This window comes from Mya arenaria, chromosome 13 (genome assembly GCF_026914265.1).
Source record: "Mya arenaria isolate MELC-2E11 chromosome 13, ASM2691426v1".
NCBI lineage: Eukaryota > Metazoa > Mollusca > Bivalvia > Myida > Myidae > Mya > Mya arenaria.
The window spans coordinates 30,468,686-30,485,486 of NC_069134.1; the positions used below are offsets into that span (position 1 = coordinate 30,468,686).

General features: G+C 33.3%; 2 protein-coding genes across 4 annotated transcripts; one reads left to right on the forward strand and one right to left on the reverse strand.

The window, feature by feature from the left end:
- Window positions 1–400: 400 nt before the first annotated feature.
- On the reverse strand, window positions 401–12,199 carry LOC128213280 (cystinosin-like). 3 transcript variants are annotated; one of them, XM_052918877.1, is made up of 10 exons: window positions 12,071–12,199; window positions 11,230–11,317; window positions 10,178–10,396; window positions 9,518–9,658; window positions 8,482–8,581; window positions 7,571–7,690; window positions 6,606–6,776; window positions 6,217–6,334; window positions 5,018–5,218; window positions 401–3,276 (listed from the first exon to the last, which is right to left on the reverse strand). In XM_052918877.1, exons 1-10 carry the CDS (start codon window positions 12,126–12,128, stop codon window positions 3,260–3,262), a joined length of 1,233 nt encoding a protein of 410 aa, XP_052774837.1. In that variant the 5' UTR covers window positions 12,129–12,199; the 3' UTR covers window positions 401–3,259. The 3 variants fall into 3 exon arrangements, with proteins under 3 accessions (XP_052774837.1, XP_052774838.1, XP_052774839.1); XM_052918878.1 differs by having other exon boundaries at window positions 5,013–5,218; XM_052918879.1 differs by lacking the exon at window positions 6,606–6,776.
- A 64-nt stretch (window positions 12,200–12,263) lies between these two features.
- On the forward strand, window positions 12,264–16,787 carry LOC128213285 (39S ribosomal protein L55, mitochondrial-like). The gene is made up of 3 exons (XM_052918886.1): window positions 12,264–12,407; window positions 14,977–15,190; window positions 16,081–16,787. Exons 1-3 carry the CDS (start codon window positions 12,382–12,384, stop codon window positions 16,225–16,227), a joined length of 387 nt encoding a protein of 128 aa, XP_052774846.1. The 5' UTR covers window positions 12,264–12,381; the 3' UTR covers window positions 16,228–16,787.
- The last annotated feature ends 14 nt before the right edge of the window (window positions 16,788–16,801 follow it).

The following is a 16,801-nucleotide window of genomic DNA, read 5'->3' on the forward strand; positions in this document are numbered from 1 at the left end:
GCCTCGTGGGATTTAGATAAGAAAATCCAGATGTTTGTATAAAAACCCTTGGGTGTGTCATTAATGTGGAACTTCATGGATTTCAAGAGAAAATAACACAGCATTTTTTTTATAAAATAATGTATTGCACATAAGCCAGAAAAAGCATACAATTGGTACCCTGCATGAATAATTAATTGAGAGGCAAGTTAAACAATTCTGAGGTTGGTGTCAAAAAACATATTAGTTGCAAGTTAAAATTATGATAGTGCCATTAATGACATTCCTACAGATTTTAAGATTTTTGAAGTTATATGAGATCCTTATTTAAGTGGGGTCCTGTAGTGGAAACCGTCAGCCATTGAAATAAAACTTATAACCGGGTAGCTGTCTAAATGCTATTTTTTGGCAAGTCTGTATATTTAAAGAATTTGATTGCTTAATAATAGCTATTGGATCAATATTGGCCAATAAAAAAACGTTTACGCTAACTTTAACCAATGAATTAACAGCAACTTGTATAAAACTTTGATTAGTTGAAGACAGGTTATTTTTTGGCTGATTGACTCACTAAAAAGATATGGATATTGACCGAACAAAAGCATTTTGGCTAACTTTGACCAAAACAAACACTTAAAAAGTTTAAAACAAATTGGCTGCAATGATGATTATCCTGGAAAATAGTTATTAAGATGGAAGTATCACAGCAGGACGACTTCACCAGTAGAAGGGATATAATATTGTACTAGTATTTTTAAGTTCAACTGTTTTGACTGACACCCCTTTAAGCTGCACTCTCACAGATTGACCGTTTTGACAACTTTTTGATTTTTTTTGTTTTGGAATGAGATAATTTTTGGGTAAATGTCTGGAAACCAATGATATATGAATACTGACAAAAGATCTGATCTCATTTTCATTTTTAAGCTCAAAAATTGATGTTTTATGGCTAAAAGTGTTACTAGGGCTGAGTACTAAAAATGAGTATTTCACCAGTCTTCCAAACAATTGAGATCTGTTCTTTTGTGAGTTATCTTATATGACAATTTGGTGCCAAAATCAGATGAATCTGAGACAAAATTAAAATAAAAGTCAAAACTGCCAATCTGTAAGAGTGCAGCTTTAAATGATGGATCTATGTGAAACATGCCATGTATGTAGTTGCAAATTTTTATCTCAAGTTTTCAAAGCAGCTTTCAAGTAACAAAAAAAAATATATTTTACATACAGTGTGCATGCAGTATAAAATAGTTGTGGCAGAGCAAACAACGTTAAATATTGTGTTCAAAGTACAATTCAAATCATGTATACACTTAATATATAAAATCTCAACTGGTGAAAAACAATATTACAAAAGTAACAGTTCACACGACAAACAAAATCTCATAATATATCAACTATTTGACTAGTTGTAAGACATAGACTTCTTGAGTTTTTAATAAAATTTCAATTTCATTTGCAACATGAGCTTAAAAAAAGTTATGCAATATTTAACTTAATCTTATCATATTTAGTGGTTAGTAAAAAATACTATGTAAGTGAAGCAAATGTACAAGTAAATGTCAACGAAATCATGAACAAACAATGGCAAATGGAAGACTGCAATTTTATGCTAAAGCATGCCTTATTTGAATAGAATGATGCAAGCATGCCTTATTTGAATAAAATGATGGCAGCAGGCCTTATTTGAATAGAATGATGCCAGCATGCCTTATTTGAATATAATGATGCCTGCATGCCTTATTTGAATAGAATGATGCCAGCATGCCTTATTTGAATATAATGATGCAAGCATGCCTTATTTGAATAAAATGATGGCAGCAGGCCTTATTTGAATAAAATGATGGCAGCAGGCCTTATTTGAATATAATGATGCCAGCATGCCTTATTTGAATATAATGATGCAAGCATGCCTTATTTGAATAAAATGATGGCAGCAGGCCTTATTTGAATATAATGATGCAAGCATGCCTTATTTGAATAAATAAAATGATGCCAGCAGGCCTTATTTGAATAGAATGATGCCAGCATGCCTTATTTGAATAAAATGATGCCAGCATGCCTTATTTGAATATAATGATGCCAGCATGCCTTATTTGAATAGAATGATGCCAGCATGCCTTATTTGAATAAAATGATGGCAGCAGGCCTTATTTGAATAGAATGATGCCAGCAGGCCTTATTTGAATAAAATGATGGCAGCAGGCCTTATTTGAATATAATGATGCCAGCATGCTTTATTTGAATAGAATGATGCCAGCATGCCTTATTTGAATAGAATGATGCCAGCATGCCTTATTTGAATAGAATGATGACAGCATGCCTTATTTGAATAGAATGATGCCAGCATGCCTTATTTGAATAGAATAATGCCAGCATGCCTTATTTGAATAGAATGATGACAGCATGCCTTATTTGAATAAAATGATGCCAGCATGCCTTATTTGAAAAAATAATGCTTTCTGACTATGTCAACAGTATCACAATACAACTGCACCTTTGTAATATCTTGGATAATGAATATACATATACTTAAATGTACATTGCATTGAAGAAACAGTTGCTGACATTTGTTTTGTATAGTTGTCCAGTGTGTGTAGTGGTTGGCCCTTCTCACCAAGGGCCCCTGAGTTCAATTCCTGGCATAGGCATATTTGAGTTTGATTTGTGGTCACCAAGGCGGACAAAAGGGTTTTCTTCGGGTACAGTACATCAGTTTCCCCAACAACACAAGACCACACTCTCGCGTTACATTGTGCCAACGAGAGTTATAAATATAATGTTGTAACAACTTGTTTCACAATCATTATAAAATAAAAAAATTAAAAACCAAATTTGTTGTACGAAAACCCCAACAGCTTTATAGGTCATTTCCGTCAAATTTTCTAGCTTGAGTTGCATAATCCTCTATAGCTAAGGTGATAGTGCTTTTAACTACAAAGCACAGAGAGTAATGAGCTGTAGGTTGGAATCTCACCATTATCACAAACTTGACAATAAATCACTCAAAAAATATTTAAACAAGTATTTGTAGGTCAATTATTCCATGGTACTTTAGAAGGGTTGAACTGTCATTGTTTATCACATAATTGATTTTATAAAAACACTTAACAACACAACGAAAACAATCTTTGATCATTATTTTAAAGTTTAAACACCAGAAATGATGCTTATATCACAACTTTGTAAAAACAACTCCAGACCCCCCACCCCCCTCTCTGATTGCCACACTGCAAAAAACCCACCCCTCACTAATTGTCACACTTCAACTGCCTTGCATTCACTGTATACCATTATCTGAAATATGAAGATCAAAAGTCAATAATTTATCATAATGAAAAGTAATTTTATTAATATATGGGATCTCGAGACAAGAGTAGGATTAAGCAATAAATGCAACAAAGTTAAATGGATGCTTCAAGTTGATGCAAGAGGAGAAAATCACAGCTTTTTAATGTAAAAAATACTGTGTTTTATATATCTTTAGAAGAATAATGTCATTATGGGACACAAAAACAGAGCAGACCTACATTGTTCCCAAGGAAAGTACCAGTATAACATTATTAACAAGAGCTGTCACAGAGACAGCGCGCTCGACTATTCCGCCGCTTTTCAGTGTAAGGATTGAAGAGTTTTGGTGAAACATGCATGGATCACTGTTAGATTAAATTTCAATGCAATTCTGATGTGGTGAGATATTAACATAAATGTGGTTACATGGAAAATTTCAACCAGAATTTTTAAGTCTAATAATTAAGGGCAATTATTAGCAAAATACAGTTAAATATGTCTTAGTTATTCGATTATGTTGAGTGGTTAAATACCATTCTATAAAGTCTCAATGCAATACATCAAGTAGTTGCTGAGAAATTAACCTATGTGTGCTTACACACCAAACCTTAACCAGAATTTCTATGTGGAATAATAAAGGGCAATTATTTGCATTAAATGAAACTAGAGTTATTTAATTTGGTTAATTAAGTAGGTTGGATGGTTGAGTGCCATTGTATCAAGTCTCAATGCAATATCTCAAGTAGTTGCTGAGATATTAACCTATGTGTGCTTGCACGCAAAACCTTAGCCAGAATATCTAAGTTGAATAATAAAGTCCTATTATTTGAATTAAATGCAAAGTAGAGTTATCTAACTTGGTAAATTAAGTAGGTTGGATGGTTGAGTACCATTGTATCAAGTCTCAATGCAATACCTCAAGTAGTTGCTGAGATATTAACCTATGTGTGCTTGCACGCAAAACCTTAACCAAGGTGTGATGCCGACGCCGAAGCTTGGGTGAGTAGTATAGCTCTCCATATTCTTCAAATAGTCGAACTAAAAATGACTAGAAATGTGTCCATAGGACACGGATGCCCCCACTTCGTTTTTTTGTCACAGAAAATAAGCCATAATGATTTTTGAAGTATTTTTGGCAAAAAAGGGCCGTAACTCCTAAATGACTAAAGCGATTTCCATGACTATCGAACTTGATCAAGATATTATGGTCACAAACATGTGTTTAAAGTTTGGTGAGGATTGGACAAACAGTTTTCAAGAATTAGATCGGAAACAATCTTCGGGACGTATTTTTCAAGTCTTTTTTTGCAAATAAAGGGCCGTAACTCCTAAATGACAAAAGCGATTTCCATGGCTATCGTACTTGATCAAGATATTATGGTCACAATCATGTATGTAAAGTTTGGTGAGGATTGGACACATACTTTTCAAGAATTAGATTGGAAACATATATTTTTGAAGTATTTTTGGCAAAAAAGGGCCGTAACTCCTAAATGACTAAAGCGATTTCCATGACTATCGAACTTGATCAAGATATTATGGTCACAAACATGTGTTTAAAGTTTGGTGAGGATTGGACAAACGGTTTTCAAGAATTAGATCGGAAACAATCTTCGGGACGTACGTACGGACGTACGTACGGACAAGGGCAACCCTATATGCCGCCACTTTGTGGGGGCATAAAAAGTATATATATATATATATATACATGTATATGCATGAGTCTAAAAAGTATTGCACACCTAACCTATTCCCGAGTAATTTCTGTGTTCCGAATCAGCATTGATGAGTACTTCTCTTTCCTCGATGATATCATCAATCAGTGAATCGAAGGACTCATTGTTCCGGTACAGACAGTAGTGTTGAATAATGAACAGAATGTCAAACAGAATGGAGAAAAACCCTAATCCAAATTTTGTCGGGTCACCAAATATCGATCCCCAGTCATCTGAAACAGAAATGACATAGTATGGCTGTTTTTATCATCTCTGATTTATAAGGAAACATAATCATTGAGTAATTGTTGCTGAAGATGAAATGTAAGCATGGGGAAAGTGTAATTTTGATTCTGAATTTGTTGTTTATGCCATTTTGAGTTCTTTTTGAAACCACAGTTCAAATAAATTCCAATTCTAAAGCAGAAAAACATGTCACATGCATAAACAGTCTGGTCACATGTAAAAACAGTCTGGTTACATGTAAAAATAGCATGCTCACATGTAAACCAGTCTAGTCAGTCTGGTTGCATGTAAAAATAGCCTGGTCACATGTAAACCAGTCTAGTCATGTGTAAAAACAGTCTGGTCACATGTAAAACCAGTTTGGTCACATGTAAAACAGTCTGCTCACATGTAAAACCAGGCTGGTCACATGTAAAAATAGCCTGCTCACATGTAAACCAGTCTAGTCATGTGTAAAAACATTCTGGTCACATGTAAAACAGTCTGCTCAGATGTAAAACCATTCTGGTCACATGTAAAAACAGCCTGCTCACATGTGAAATCAGCCTGCTCAAATATAAAGTCATCAGTCTAATCAGATGTTAATCAAGTCTAGTCACATGTTAAATCAGCCTGCTCACATGTAAAACCAGTCTGGTCACATGAAAATCCAGTCTACTAACATGTAAAACCAGTCTGGTCACATGTAAAATCAGACTGCTTACATGCAAAAACAGTCTGGTCACATCTAAAATCAGCCTGCTCACTTGTAAAACCAGTCTGGTCACATTTAAAACCATTTGGGTCACATGTAGAATAGCCTACTCACATGTTAAACCAGTCTGGTCACATGTAAAACAACCTTCTCATAATAAATATTAACACTTTTAAATATCAAACGAAAGTATGATCAGCTCAAAGAAGCCATAGACCATACACCTTTGGTAAAAAAAATACTTATAACTGACTTATTTTAAAATCTCCTTATTTCTGTTTAAGCCATTACCACTATTGTAAGAGAGAAGGAACATCTGTAGCAGACTCAGTGATCCACCAGTGAAGTCCAGTAACACATTGCCAATGCTCCAGCCATCGGTACTCTTACGACGGAAATTCATGTATGCCTGCAATAGAAGATTAACAATTTGTATTCAAGACATGGACCACATATCTATAAATAGATTCAACAGAACTACTGAAAATCATATTGCAATCTTATTTTCTTCCTAACTTTATAGTGCCCTGTAAACCCTTTATGGTAATCTCTTTTTGGCACCTGGAAATCACAACTTGCAAAAAGACTTCACTTCTTTATGCTATACACGAAAAAAGAAAAATTTTCATAGCATCTTTAAACATCATTATATTATGACATTGAAAACAGAACTCCTATACCTGAGGCATATATTTGATGAGTGTGACACCAAGCTTTATGTATGAGAAGTAGTACAGGTATGTAAGCCATGTGATCTTGTGTAAGAGTGTGACAACCAATGAAATGCCAGCAAACAGCCACGATCCTATCACCAGCACCATAGATATTTTGGACACCTTCTGACCTCCACTCTAGACATTGCAGAAAAAACAACAGAAAAATGATCAAACATAATCAACTAAACAAAGTCAATCAATTATTCAATTTCGGGAAATCTCATTTTAAGCTACTTTTTTAATAACTTGTTTTTAAAAAGTCTGCGTTCAGGTTTAGATCCATGCACAAGACAGCATAAATCTAACATGATGTACCAGAGTTTAAGAATCAAGGTAACTTGTCTATCATATTTAAATATTCATGAATTTTAAAACACATGTCCATTTAGAGGCAAATTCAACAGCATGCAGACTTATGACATATACGATATTATATTCTGACATTGGCTTGTATCATGATTGTACATGTATAATGAATTGCAAAATGCTTACCTCATAGAAAAATCCCTGTATGCTTTCCTCATAGATGAAGCTCTGTATGAGTGTGATGAGTTACTTACCTCATAGATCAAGCTCCGTATGAGTGTGATGAGTAACTTACCTCATAGATGAAGCTCCGTTTGAGTGTGATGAGTTACTTACCTCATAGGTTAAGCTCCATATTAGTGTGATGAGTTACTAACCTCATAGATCAACCTCCATATTAGTGTGATGAGTTACTTACCTCATAGATCAAGCTCCGTATGAGTGCTATGAGTTACTTAACTCATAGATCAAGCTCCTTATGAGTGTGATGAGTTACTTACCTCATAGATCAAGCTCCATTTGATTGTGATGAATTACTTACCTCATAGATGAGGACCGGTATAATTGTGATGATTTGCTTAACTCACAAACATAACAATGTATAATTCTGATGACTTGCTTACATCATATATCAAGCACTGTATGATTGTGATGATTGTAACGGCTATAGCATGGAGAGTGAATATCACATCATTCAGTTGTACAGGGTTGATGCCTCGTGGGTGCTGGTGCTTGTACTCATCCTAAAATTGGAAAACATGTAAGCTACTACAATGAATGTTCTTGCAAGTTTATCAATATTTCATAATTATCATACTGGTTTGAGATAGAATGTCAATGCAACAGCTTGAAGATTATTTAATGTATGCACACAGTCCATTCTTTTCAGTACTTGAAGAAAAAAATATTGCAAAACTGCAATTTAATGTTAAATGCATTACTTTCTGGCAAAGTTGATACTAAACAGAAAAATAATGAGAACTACAAAGCTTACAAACTCTACTGATTTCTGATCTAATCTGATTTGACTCTATCTCTAACACAGCAAATTACTCATGCATGAAACTTCATGCCAATTTTATAACCGGTGCCCCAAATTTGCTTATGATTTACTATGACAACAGGTTATAAAAGTTTAAATATGACAAGGTCCCCTCACACTGCCTTTTACGCAAATACTAAAACCTCTAATTTTGTCTGTTCCACAAAATAACACCTGAACTAAATAAAGTTATAAAACCTACGCAGTAGTTAAAATTACTACAATGGCGAGTTGACATGGATTGAAACTCTCTGGAAAAACTCATTTGCTTTTATAAAAAGTTGTTAGCACAGCATGCCTAGGTTACATATTTATCATTCCAGGTAATGTGTTTTTGATGTAAAATACACTGTATATTTAAATAACGAGCATGGCCAGAATCTTGTCTTGAATGTGTCGAGTTGCAGAGAGCTTCAGTTTAATACTTCAATGGAGCTGTTCAAGTGAGGAAGTGTCCAAGAAGCTTGAACTTATGTGCAAGCTGTATTATACCTTGACGGAGGGGACCCAGAACATGCCAACATTGAAGAAGCCATACGCCAGAAAGCCTGTGATGTTGTAGAGAAGAAAGTCAAAGTTCAGACCCACAACACTGAAATACAACAGTATATACTTGTACATGCTGAGACTGGCCTAGTATTAGTGAAATGATAAAATCTTGTATTTTTTATGCCAGTTATGTTGATGCTTTCAATGTATAATGTTTTATTCGCAATTTCAATGGAATAATTGCCAATGAGGTTTCTACTCTCATTGAATAAATGACAACTAATGATACATTGATCAATATGATGTATTGATTTTATAAAAAATAACTATAAGTCCTGCATTTTTTACCCAATTTCTAACATATATACTCAAAGATTCCATATTTAAAGAGTGAAGCCACAGTGGCTCAATGTCACGAAATAGCCTACATGCTCTGAAATGTAATGCTTCTATTCAAAGTCATCATTGGATAACAAATTTTGACCTAAGTTTCATTACATTTGATGCATGAACATGTAATGGTCGTCAGTTGAATGAATCAATTATACCGTGTCTGTGCTGATTTAGAGTTATAAGGCTCATAACTTTGGCAGCAATAGTTAAGTAGAAGGGTATGTGTTGTGAAAAAATAAGTCATAGTCTGGTACATTTCAGTATTGATATGTCAGAATAGGCTTTGAAGAGGGGGTTTAGGTACAGTTTTTATATCCAGGCTCCAATTTCTTGATCAATCTTCAGTCTCTTAACAAACAGGAACAAGTTTAGTCCACTATTTTTGTGTTGATTTAATTTGTGCAATATTCTCTGATTCAAAGTAAACCATCTTAATGATAACCAAGATAAACTATTTTCATTTTATAACTTCAATAGGAAATTTGGCTACTTTTCTTAAATGATTTCTTAGTCACACTGTCTGTCCCAATCTAAAGAAAATCAAATCCTTAATATGCCTTGCACAAGCAAGGAATTCAAGTATTTAAGTCAGGTTGAGTCTGTCCCATGAAATATCTTTATATAGTAAGAAATAAGAGTCTTTTACCTTTTCCTGGAGAAGTTGACGTAGACTTGAGGGTAGAATGATATGGACCAGGCAACAAAGTAGACCCAGCCAATGATGGCATTGATTGTGACAAGAAGTTTGCTGTTGACCACGTCAATACGGACAAACACCTTCCCAAGGCTGAGCAAGACAAATAAATAATAAAGTTGTATGATAAAATAATTACAAGCAGAGAAAAAGTTGCTTTTATATTGAATCTACATAATTATATACAAAAATGACATGCTTACTCTGGTAATATATTCAATATTAAATATGTTAGTTTTAGTTTCAGCAAAATGTTAAGCATGTATATCTGAGACAAAAATTAGTCCTAAGATCAAAACCAATACAAACACTATATACAAGAAGTGCATTTCCCACAGATAGGAGATTGGTCAAATTTTACCTTCCTAGAATTTTGATGCTCAAGGGGTGTGACTTAACTGATTTATACAACAGAAGTCGCAGTGAACTGTTACTATATTGGTGAGCCAACATATTGATAGCCTTAATGATAGATACATTACCGGTACTGAACTTACTGTAGATGATATGCTAGGATACGATATAGTCAGATGAAAATTGATGAGAAGGTTAGCTAAAAACTCTTAATACTATGTTTAATATGCAGGTGAAAAAAAAGCATGTCTTACTTACTCTGTGATCTCTGATTCATTATTGTAGTCCTTCAGACCAAGAATAAGATGGCCGGGGTTGAGAGCCGACAAAGATACATTTGCGTTCAGCGCTTTGCCATCCACCAAAGAGATGTTTGGTAAAGGTTTTATGTAGTTGTCCTTTCCTTCTGTCAACTCTGGGTCTCCATTTCCTATCTGGAAGGTGAATGCTAGCAAACCCTTGCTTTCAAAACTCCCACTGTAAGAAAGGATGAAAACATCTGATTACCGTATTTAGTTTTTATAATCCAATTTCAAAATTATTCCTGCAGATACATCATTCTACAAACTAAAGAACAGCAAGACAACTTCGTACAATACACCAAACAAATTTTTACGCAAATTTTATTGTTACCATAGATGAGTAAAAACCCCATATCCTTAGCCTGAAAATTCTGAAAAAATTAGTTTGATTTTAAGGAATTGATGCATGGTTTAGGGGCTAAGATCCCTGTTGAAATTGTTCCCAAAGTCATTTACCAGGTTTAATCCTTTTCAATGTACTTCTTACTATTTGTTTGCAAATGTCCAGCAAAAAGCCCATCAAAACAATTGACTGAAGCTGAAAGCTTTCAATCTTGATTTCAGAATGAGTCACAAACTTTATATCCCGGTTTTATCAATATAATTAACAATATATCTTTGATTTGATTTAAAAAAAAATATATTGTACCTTCAAAATCAAAATAAATTCAATGCCTTGCGGGAATGTCGGTAGGAACAGTCATTAAATGACTACTACAGATCTGGGGCTGTGATTACGAACAGTCTCTAGTCTGAGTTCAGTCTCCACACCCAGAAAATAACTTTTATGAAATTATAAAGAATCTTCTTTATTCCATTCCTTTTACAAAGATAAAAAAAATCAGCTTCAAATAGTAATAACATTCAGCACATTTCATCATCAACACTTAACTAGAAAGAAAGTTACAATAAAATGAAGATTTTGAGTCTGAACTCAGACTTAAAACTGTTCAGAAACAATGCCCCAGAAGTATAAATCTTTATAGGTACAAAAATGAAGATCCATACTTTGAAGTGAGGCTGATGTTTGATGTTTTTCCAACCATGACCTGTATATCGTCCTCTGAGAAGTGAAGGCTGATGTGTGATGCCCATGCTGGAAAAAAATATATAACAAAGTCAACCCTGTTTTGTTTCTTTGATGTTCTTGTTATGCATAGATGTTCACTAATCAGAAACAAAAGTGTGCTCTAAGGATATTATTGAGAACTTATCAAAGTAAACTGACAGACTGACAACAATACAAAGTATGGAAGATCAGACACAATAACTAAAACTATTGCTAAACTCATTACTAGAACAGGTGAAACACGGGCTTGTTTACTTGCATATTTCGTGGATGATTTGATTAAAACTATGTACAGATTATATGACGACTTGTGACAGATTTCATATATGAATATATTTTTAAAGAAGAATATTTCAGCAGACTTCCTAAGAACATTTCAACGCAGGAAGTTGGAACTAATTATAACATGCATGCTTACGTTTATTGGTGTATTACAGCATCTTGTTAAGATAGCAATTATTATAAGGTGATGAAAAATATGATTTAAATAACAACATATCTTTAACCCAAATCCAGTTAATTTCCTCTCCCCATGTATTGCTCTATAATCAAGTATTCTATCTCACAGAAAGACCCTTTCATCTGTAAGAATGACCCTTTTACTTTAAACGTTAGTGTTAACAAAAACAACAAAGATAGTCAAAAACCAATGTCTGAATGTCCCAAATAAATACTTTCCTTTTTAAATTTAATGGTTTCTACCCTAAAATTTTATGATAAATTATTGACTTTTCGAAAAAAATAGGCAGGAAGAGTTCAGCACAGTTGTCAAAATCTTACCTGTATATAGAACAACCACGAGAGTAAAAATTCTATATGACCACATTTTGCCAGACATGTTAGAACTTCTTTGTTACACTTCGTAGTTGTTTTGGTCATCTGTCGGATGTGTGTCACATGATAAATCACGTGATTTCTAGAACATAGGCGGTATGATAACAATTGTTTTGAAGAAATATCTAAACGAACGGAATATAAAATAAATCGTAAACCCTACCTTAAATTATTATTTTGGTATTGATAATTATCTTGAACAAGACAAACATAAATATTCTATATCAAATAATAATAATAATCACGCAAGCGACAAAATGGCGGCGTCCATAAGAATTTCAAGGTTGTTACCTTTTTTTGGTGATTTATAATGAATTTTTGTCATTTATGAACATTCTTAAAGAGGACAATGCTCAAAATATGCTTGTTTTACTTAAAAAATCATTCTTGTATTTGAACTTGATGAATATCGCTGTAACTAATCAATTGCCATATATTTTCGCGACGAGAAAATAATTAAATCCGGATTTATAATATTTATTGTTATTTATATATAGTTCAAAGACACCATAGCTCTTACAATCCTTACCTTTATCTTCTTGCTTTCTTTACTTTAATTGTGGCGTGCATATAAAGCTCAAGAAGTGCAGACAGTTTTTTTTCTTCAAGTGTTGTTTATGTGCGAAATAAGCTGATATTGTCCAGGCCTATTGTTTGGTAGGCATTCACAAAAAAGACAGGTCACAGTATGGTTAACTAAACAGGTGTTGAGAATGTGCGTTAGCAGTCTAGTAGCTAACTAGCCTGTAAAGTACTTGCCCTGCCATTGAGTTGTCCTGGGTGCAAGCCCCTGTCTGGCTTCACATTTTACGGACAATATGATTTATTCTTTGGTGAAGAGTCATTTTAATTTTTTTTTTTTAAAAATAGGGTAACAACCCAAAATTATGAGGTTTGGAAGGTAGGGATTCTTTTTCCAAATATACTAGCACTATTTCTTGCAAATGTCACTTATATATTTATTCCCTGTCAAAAATACATGACAGCTTATGTTAAAACAAAATTGTGTAGGGGCCATTGATTATTATTATTTTGAAAATGTTTATTAGGGAGGTGGCTTTTATTAAGTGGGGTCAGGTTACCTAAACAAACATTTTTTTTGTCTGAATCCTTTTAAAAAACGCTGGAAGATTTTACATTTATTCTACAGGTCTAGGTAGTGACCAGCATGATAGATTAAGAAAAGCCTATTTCCAAACTCGATTAGAGTACACTATAAGTTTAATAAACAGCAATTAAGAAAATAATTTGATTATTTTAAACGATCATGCATTAGTTTGACCAGTGTAACTTTTTTAACTTCGTAATTACTTCTCTCAGGGGTTTCAATAAGCAGACGTAGGCGTATTATAAGTCCGGAAAATCGCCAAAAACGTCCCAGAATTTGACCCCGGGCGTTTTTAAAATTCCATTTAATAGCCTTGTACGCCTCTTTTAATGAGACCAGACGTTTTCATATTCTGTACACCATTGACTGCCTAAATGCCTTGCCTTGTACGTGTCATAATTTATGGCAGCTTATTGTGTGTATTGAGCAGACGACCTGTGTATTCACAAACAGCCATCTTCTAATCCGATAATTAGGAAGAGCCAATTAGTGAAACATCGCCAGTAGGCGGACCTATTGAATGTCATCCAATCAGAATATACAGTGAGAACTCGTTCATTCAAAGATAAAAGTTCGTAAAATGCTAAAGAAAATGCTAAGGGATGTTGAAAAATGTTGTCAAACACTATTAAACCTTGTAAAATAATTGATAATTGTATTGTACAGACAAGACTCGCTATTTTAAATATTGTTGACTTGAAGCAGACGGTCACTGCCGATTTGTAGACATAGGAAAGCTGGCGCAAACACAATCAAATACATCAATTTATCACTAAATGTTTTGAAAGTGTATTTGTAAAATATTCATGATAAACATTTCTTTGTAACCCCCCAAAAATATTTTGATGCTTATGTCACGTTTACCTATCACGTCTACGATCATGTCAAAATTCGCCGAAACCGCCATTTTGTCGGAACAATTTTCGGAGTTATTTTATCAATGTTCTATGCATTATAATTAAGTGTTTCTTCAAGCAAGGGCAGTGATTTTTATTGTCATTTTATTCTAAAACATCAAAATATTAAGCATAACTTTACCAAAGACAATTGAATAACAGCCAGGCATAATGTAACATTCGTACCCAATTACAATCGTACCAACTAAAATTCGTCCCCTACATATTTACTTTGTGTATTTACGCCAGTATAATGGTTTCAAATGCTTAACTGACTGTTTTTTTTATTTTACATAAATTTTAGGAGAAAAATGAGACATTGCACTAAAGAAGACTCCAGACAAGCACAGTCATATTACCACAGAAAAAAAGACAAATTTTAATTTTGATATTTAAACACACCCTTCTAAATTTTGTGAAAAAGCAACAACATTTTGTACAAGTCTGAAAATCATGGTGGACCCCAACCCCCCACTCCCTTCCCCATGCAGCCCTACGCAAGACTCATGTTATGGTTGAATATAAACAATAAACATAAACATTTTGAACTGTGCATCAAACGCGCTACTTTACCTACAAATTCTATGAAAATTCCTGAAAATCAGACATGGCATTTAAAAAACATCCTGATTTTGGGTCTTATTGAAACCCCTGTTCTCTCAACAAATATAGTCTCCAACCTTAAAGTAGTCTGACTTCCCCAAAAGTACTGGCTAAGGTGACCAATATATTTTGGCATCAATGGTAAACATATAACTATGATGCACATTTATCTGTATATCCCAATAGATAAGTTAGATATAAGTCTAATGAGTTATGTTAATATTTTCTTTTACTTTTTATTTCAGTGTATCTTCACCCCTAACATGCCTGGTGAGACCGTTGTTTGTGACCAAAATCAGTAGCAATTCAAACTTGACCTGTTATAGACAAAATTGTCACATGGCTGCCATCACAAAGACTCAGAGGAAACACTTTATGAGGACATACCCAGTTCTTCTAGTTCAACCAGATGGCTCAACTATAAATATACAATACAAAATACCAAGAGCCATTTTAAAGGTAAATTTATGAAAGTGATGTTGGTTTGTATTAATCTACTTCAGCAGGCAGCTGGGTGAAAGCTAATATATTTCATGATTGAGTCCATTGTCGAAAAATTTGTGAAATATAGGGGAAATAAGGCTGGGAATTCAGATTGACAAACAAAATTTCTTTCCTGACAAAAATGCAAAATTTTATATTTCAAAGGAAATTGCTCACAGATTCTAAGAATCACTGTAACAATTTATTTAAATTTTGTTGAAATTGAGGTATTTCCTCCACTTTTATGAACAAACATCTAACAGCATTGGAAGATACTCAAAATCAAATGAACTGAAGTTAGTAAATCCAAGCCTAAAACTATTCAATTCTTAATAGTGTTTCTGATGCTTTTTGGCCAGGTTAATTATACCGGTCACATTTTTAAATAATTCTGAATAATAAAGGTTTAATTGAAACTTTTCATGACATTTAATCATCATAACAAGTATTTTGTCAACATTTCAAAGTATGTTTTACGATGTCTTGTCCTATAAAATGTGAACAAGTTGCTTGAAGAGAAGTTTTCATATGATACAAAACCTGTAGAAAAAATGGCTATAGATTTTTTTATTATTTTTTTTATAGTGTTACTAATGCTCTTTGGCAAAATAGTGCATACTTGTCACCTTTTTAAATAATTCTTAATAATAAAGGTCTAATTTGATCTTTTGATGATGTTTTATCATCGTAACAGTTCTTTTGGATATTTCTCCAAACAGTATTTTGTTCTTATTTCACTCAGTCTTTTTTACGATATCTGGTCTTATAAATATGAGCAAGTTGCTTTATAAAATGTATGTATGGGATAAAGCCTTTAAATAAAAAATAATGGCTGTGGATTTATTTATTCAATATTTCTCTTGCAGCTGCCTGAAAATCTTGACAGATTGACAGAGGCCGAGAAGCAGGCAAGACGGAAGAAACTTAACCCTGTGAAAGTCATTGAAATAAAAGAAGATATTGAAGATGAAATTGATTTAGCAAATGAATATCAAAATCTGCTAGACAATTAGTGATATAGAGTTTTGTTCATAGTCATACAAATGGTCATTAAATTGTGTTCTTTAATTAACAATGATGAAATTCAATAGTCAAGTAAGGTGAAATGATTTCATTGGTATTGAAATCTATAAAGTGATGATGATTTGTACTTGAACCACTTATTTTAGAAAGTATATACAATGTGAGCAATTAGAATCTGTATAATGTAGAGTGCTTAATCAGGGTAGAGAAAATTTCTTTGCAAAATGCATGTTTATGACAGTTACATTCAAACTCATAATTTAAAATTATTACCCTGTAAATGCATTGCTCTCTAAAAATATTATTGTCTGGGTATTTTCTGGCCACAAATATATACATGTATACAAAACGTTTAGGATTTTGAAAATTTGTGATGAGTTACAGCATTCACTTGACTACCTTAGATATAATTACTATTTCTGTCTTGTTTTGAAATCTGTGTTTTAACTATGTATTGTTTCTCCATATTGGTTCACCAGTTGGTTAAATAGCTTTCTGACAAACATAAAATGTAAGCTATTTGAAGGGAAATAAAAGTGAAGAAACTTCATTTTTATGTGAAAA

What these genes read in the sequence shown, in the direction of transcription:
- LOC128213280 (XM_052918877.1), bottom strand. Translation starts at nt 12,128, where the DNA reads ATGTCTGGCAAAATGTGGTCATATAGAATTTTTACTCTCGTGGTTGTT. An exon ending in TCTGGGTCCCCTCCGTCAAG is followed by an intron (nt 7,691 to 8,481) that starts GTATAATACAGC and finishes TTCCAATTTTAG; the next exon opens with GATGAGTACAAGCACCAGCA. An exon ending in CCTTCTCTCTTACAATAGTG is followed by an intron (nt 5,219 to 6,216) that starts GTAATGGCTTAA and finishes TTTCTGTTTCAG; the next exon opens with ATGACTGGGGATCGATATTT.
- LOC128213285 (XM_052918886.1), top strand. Translation starts at nt 12,382, where the DNA reads ATGGCGGCGTCCATAAGAATTTCAAG. An exon ending in GCGTCCATAAGAATTTCAAG is followed by an intron (nt 12,408 to 14,976) that starts GTTGTTACCTTT and finishes TTTTTATTTCAG; the next exon opens with TGTATCTTCACCCCTAACAT. An exon ending in TACCAAGAGCCATTTTAAAG is followed by an intron (nt 15,191 to 16,080) that starts GTAAATTTATGA and finishes TTTCTCTTGCAG; the next exon opens with CTGCCTGAAAATCTTGACAG.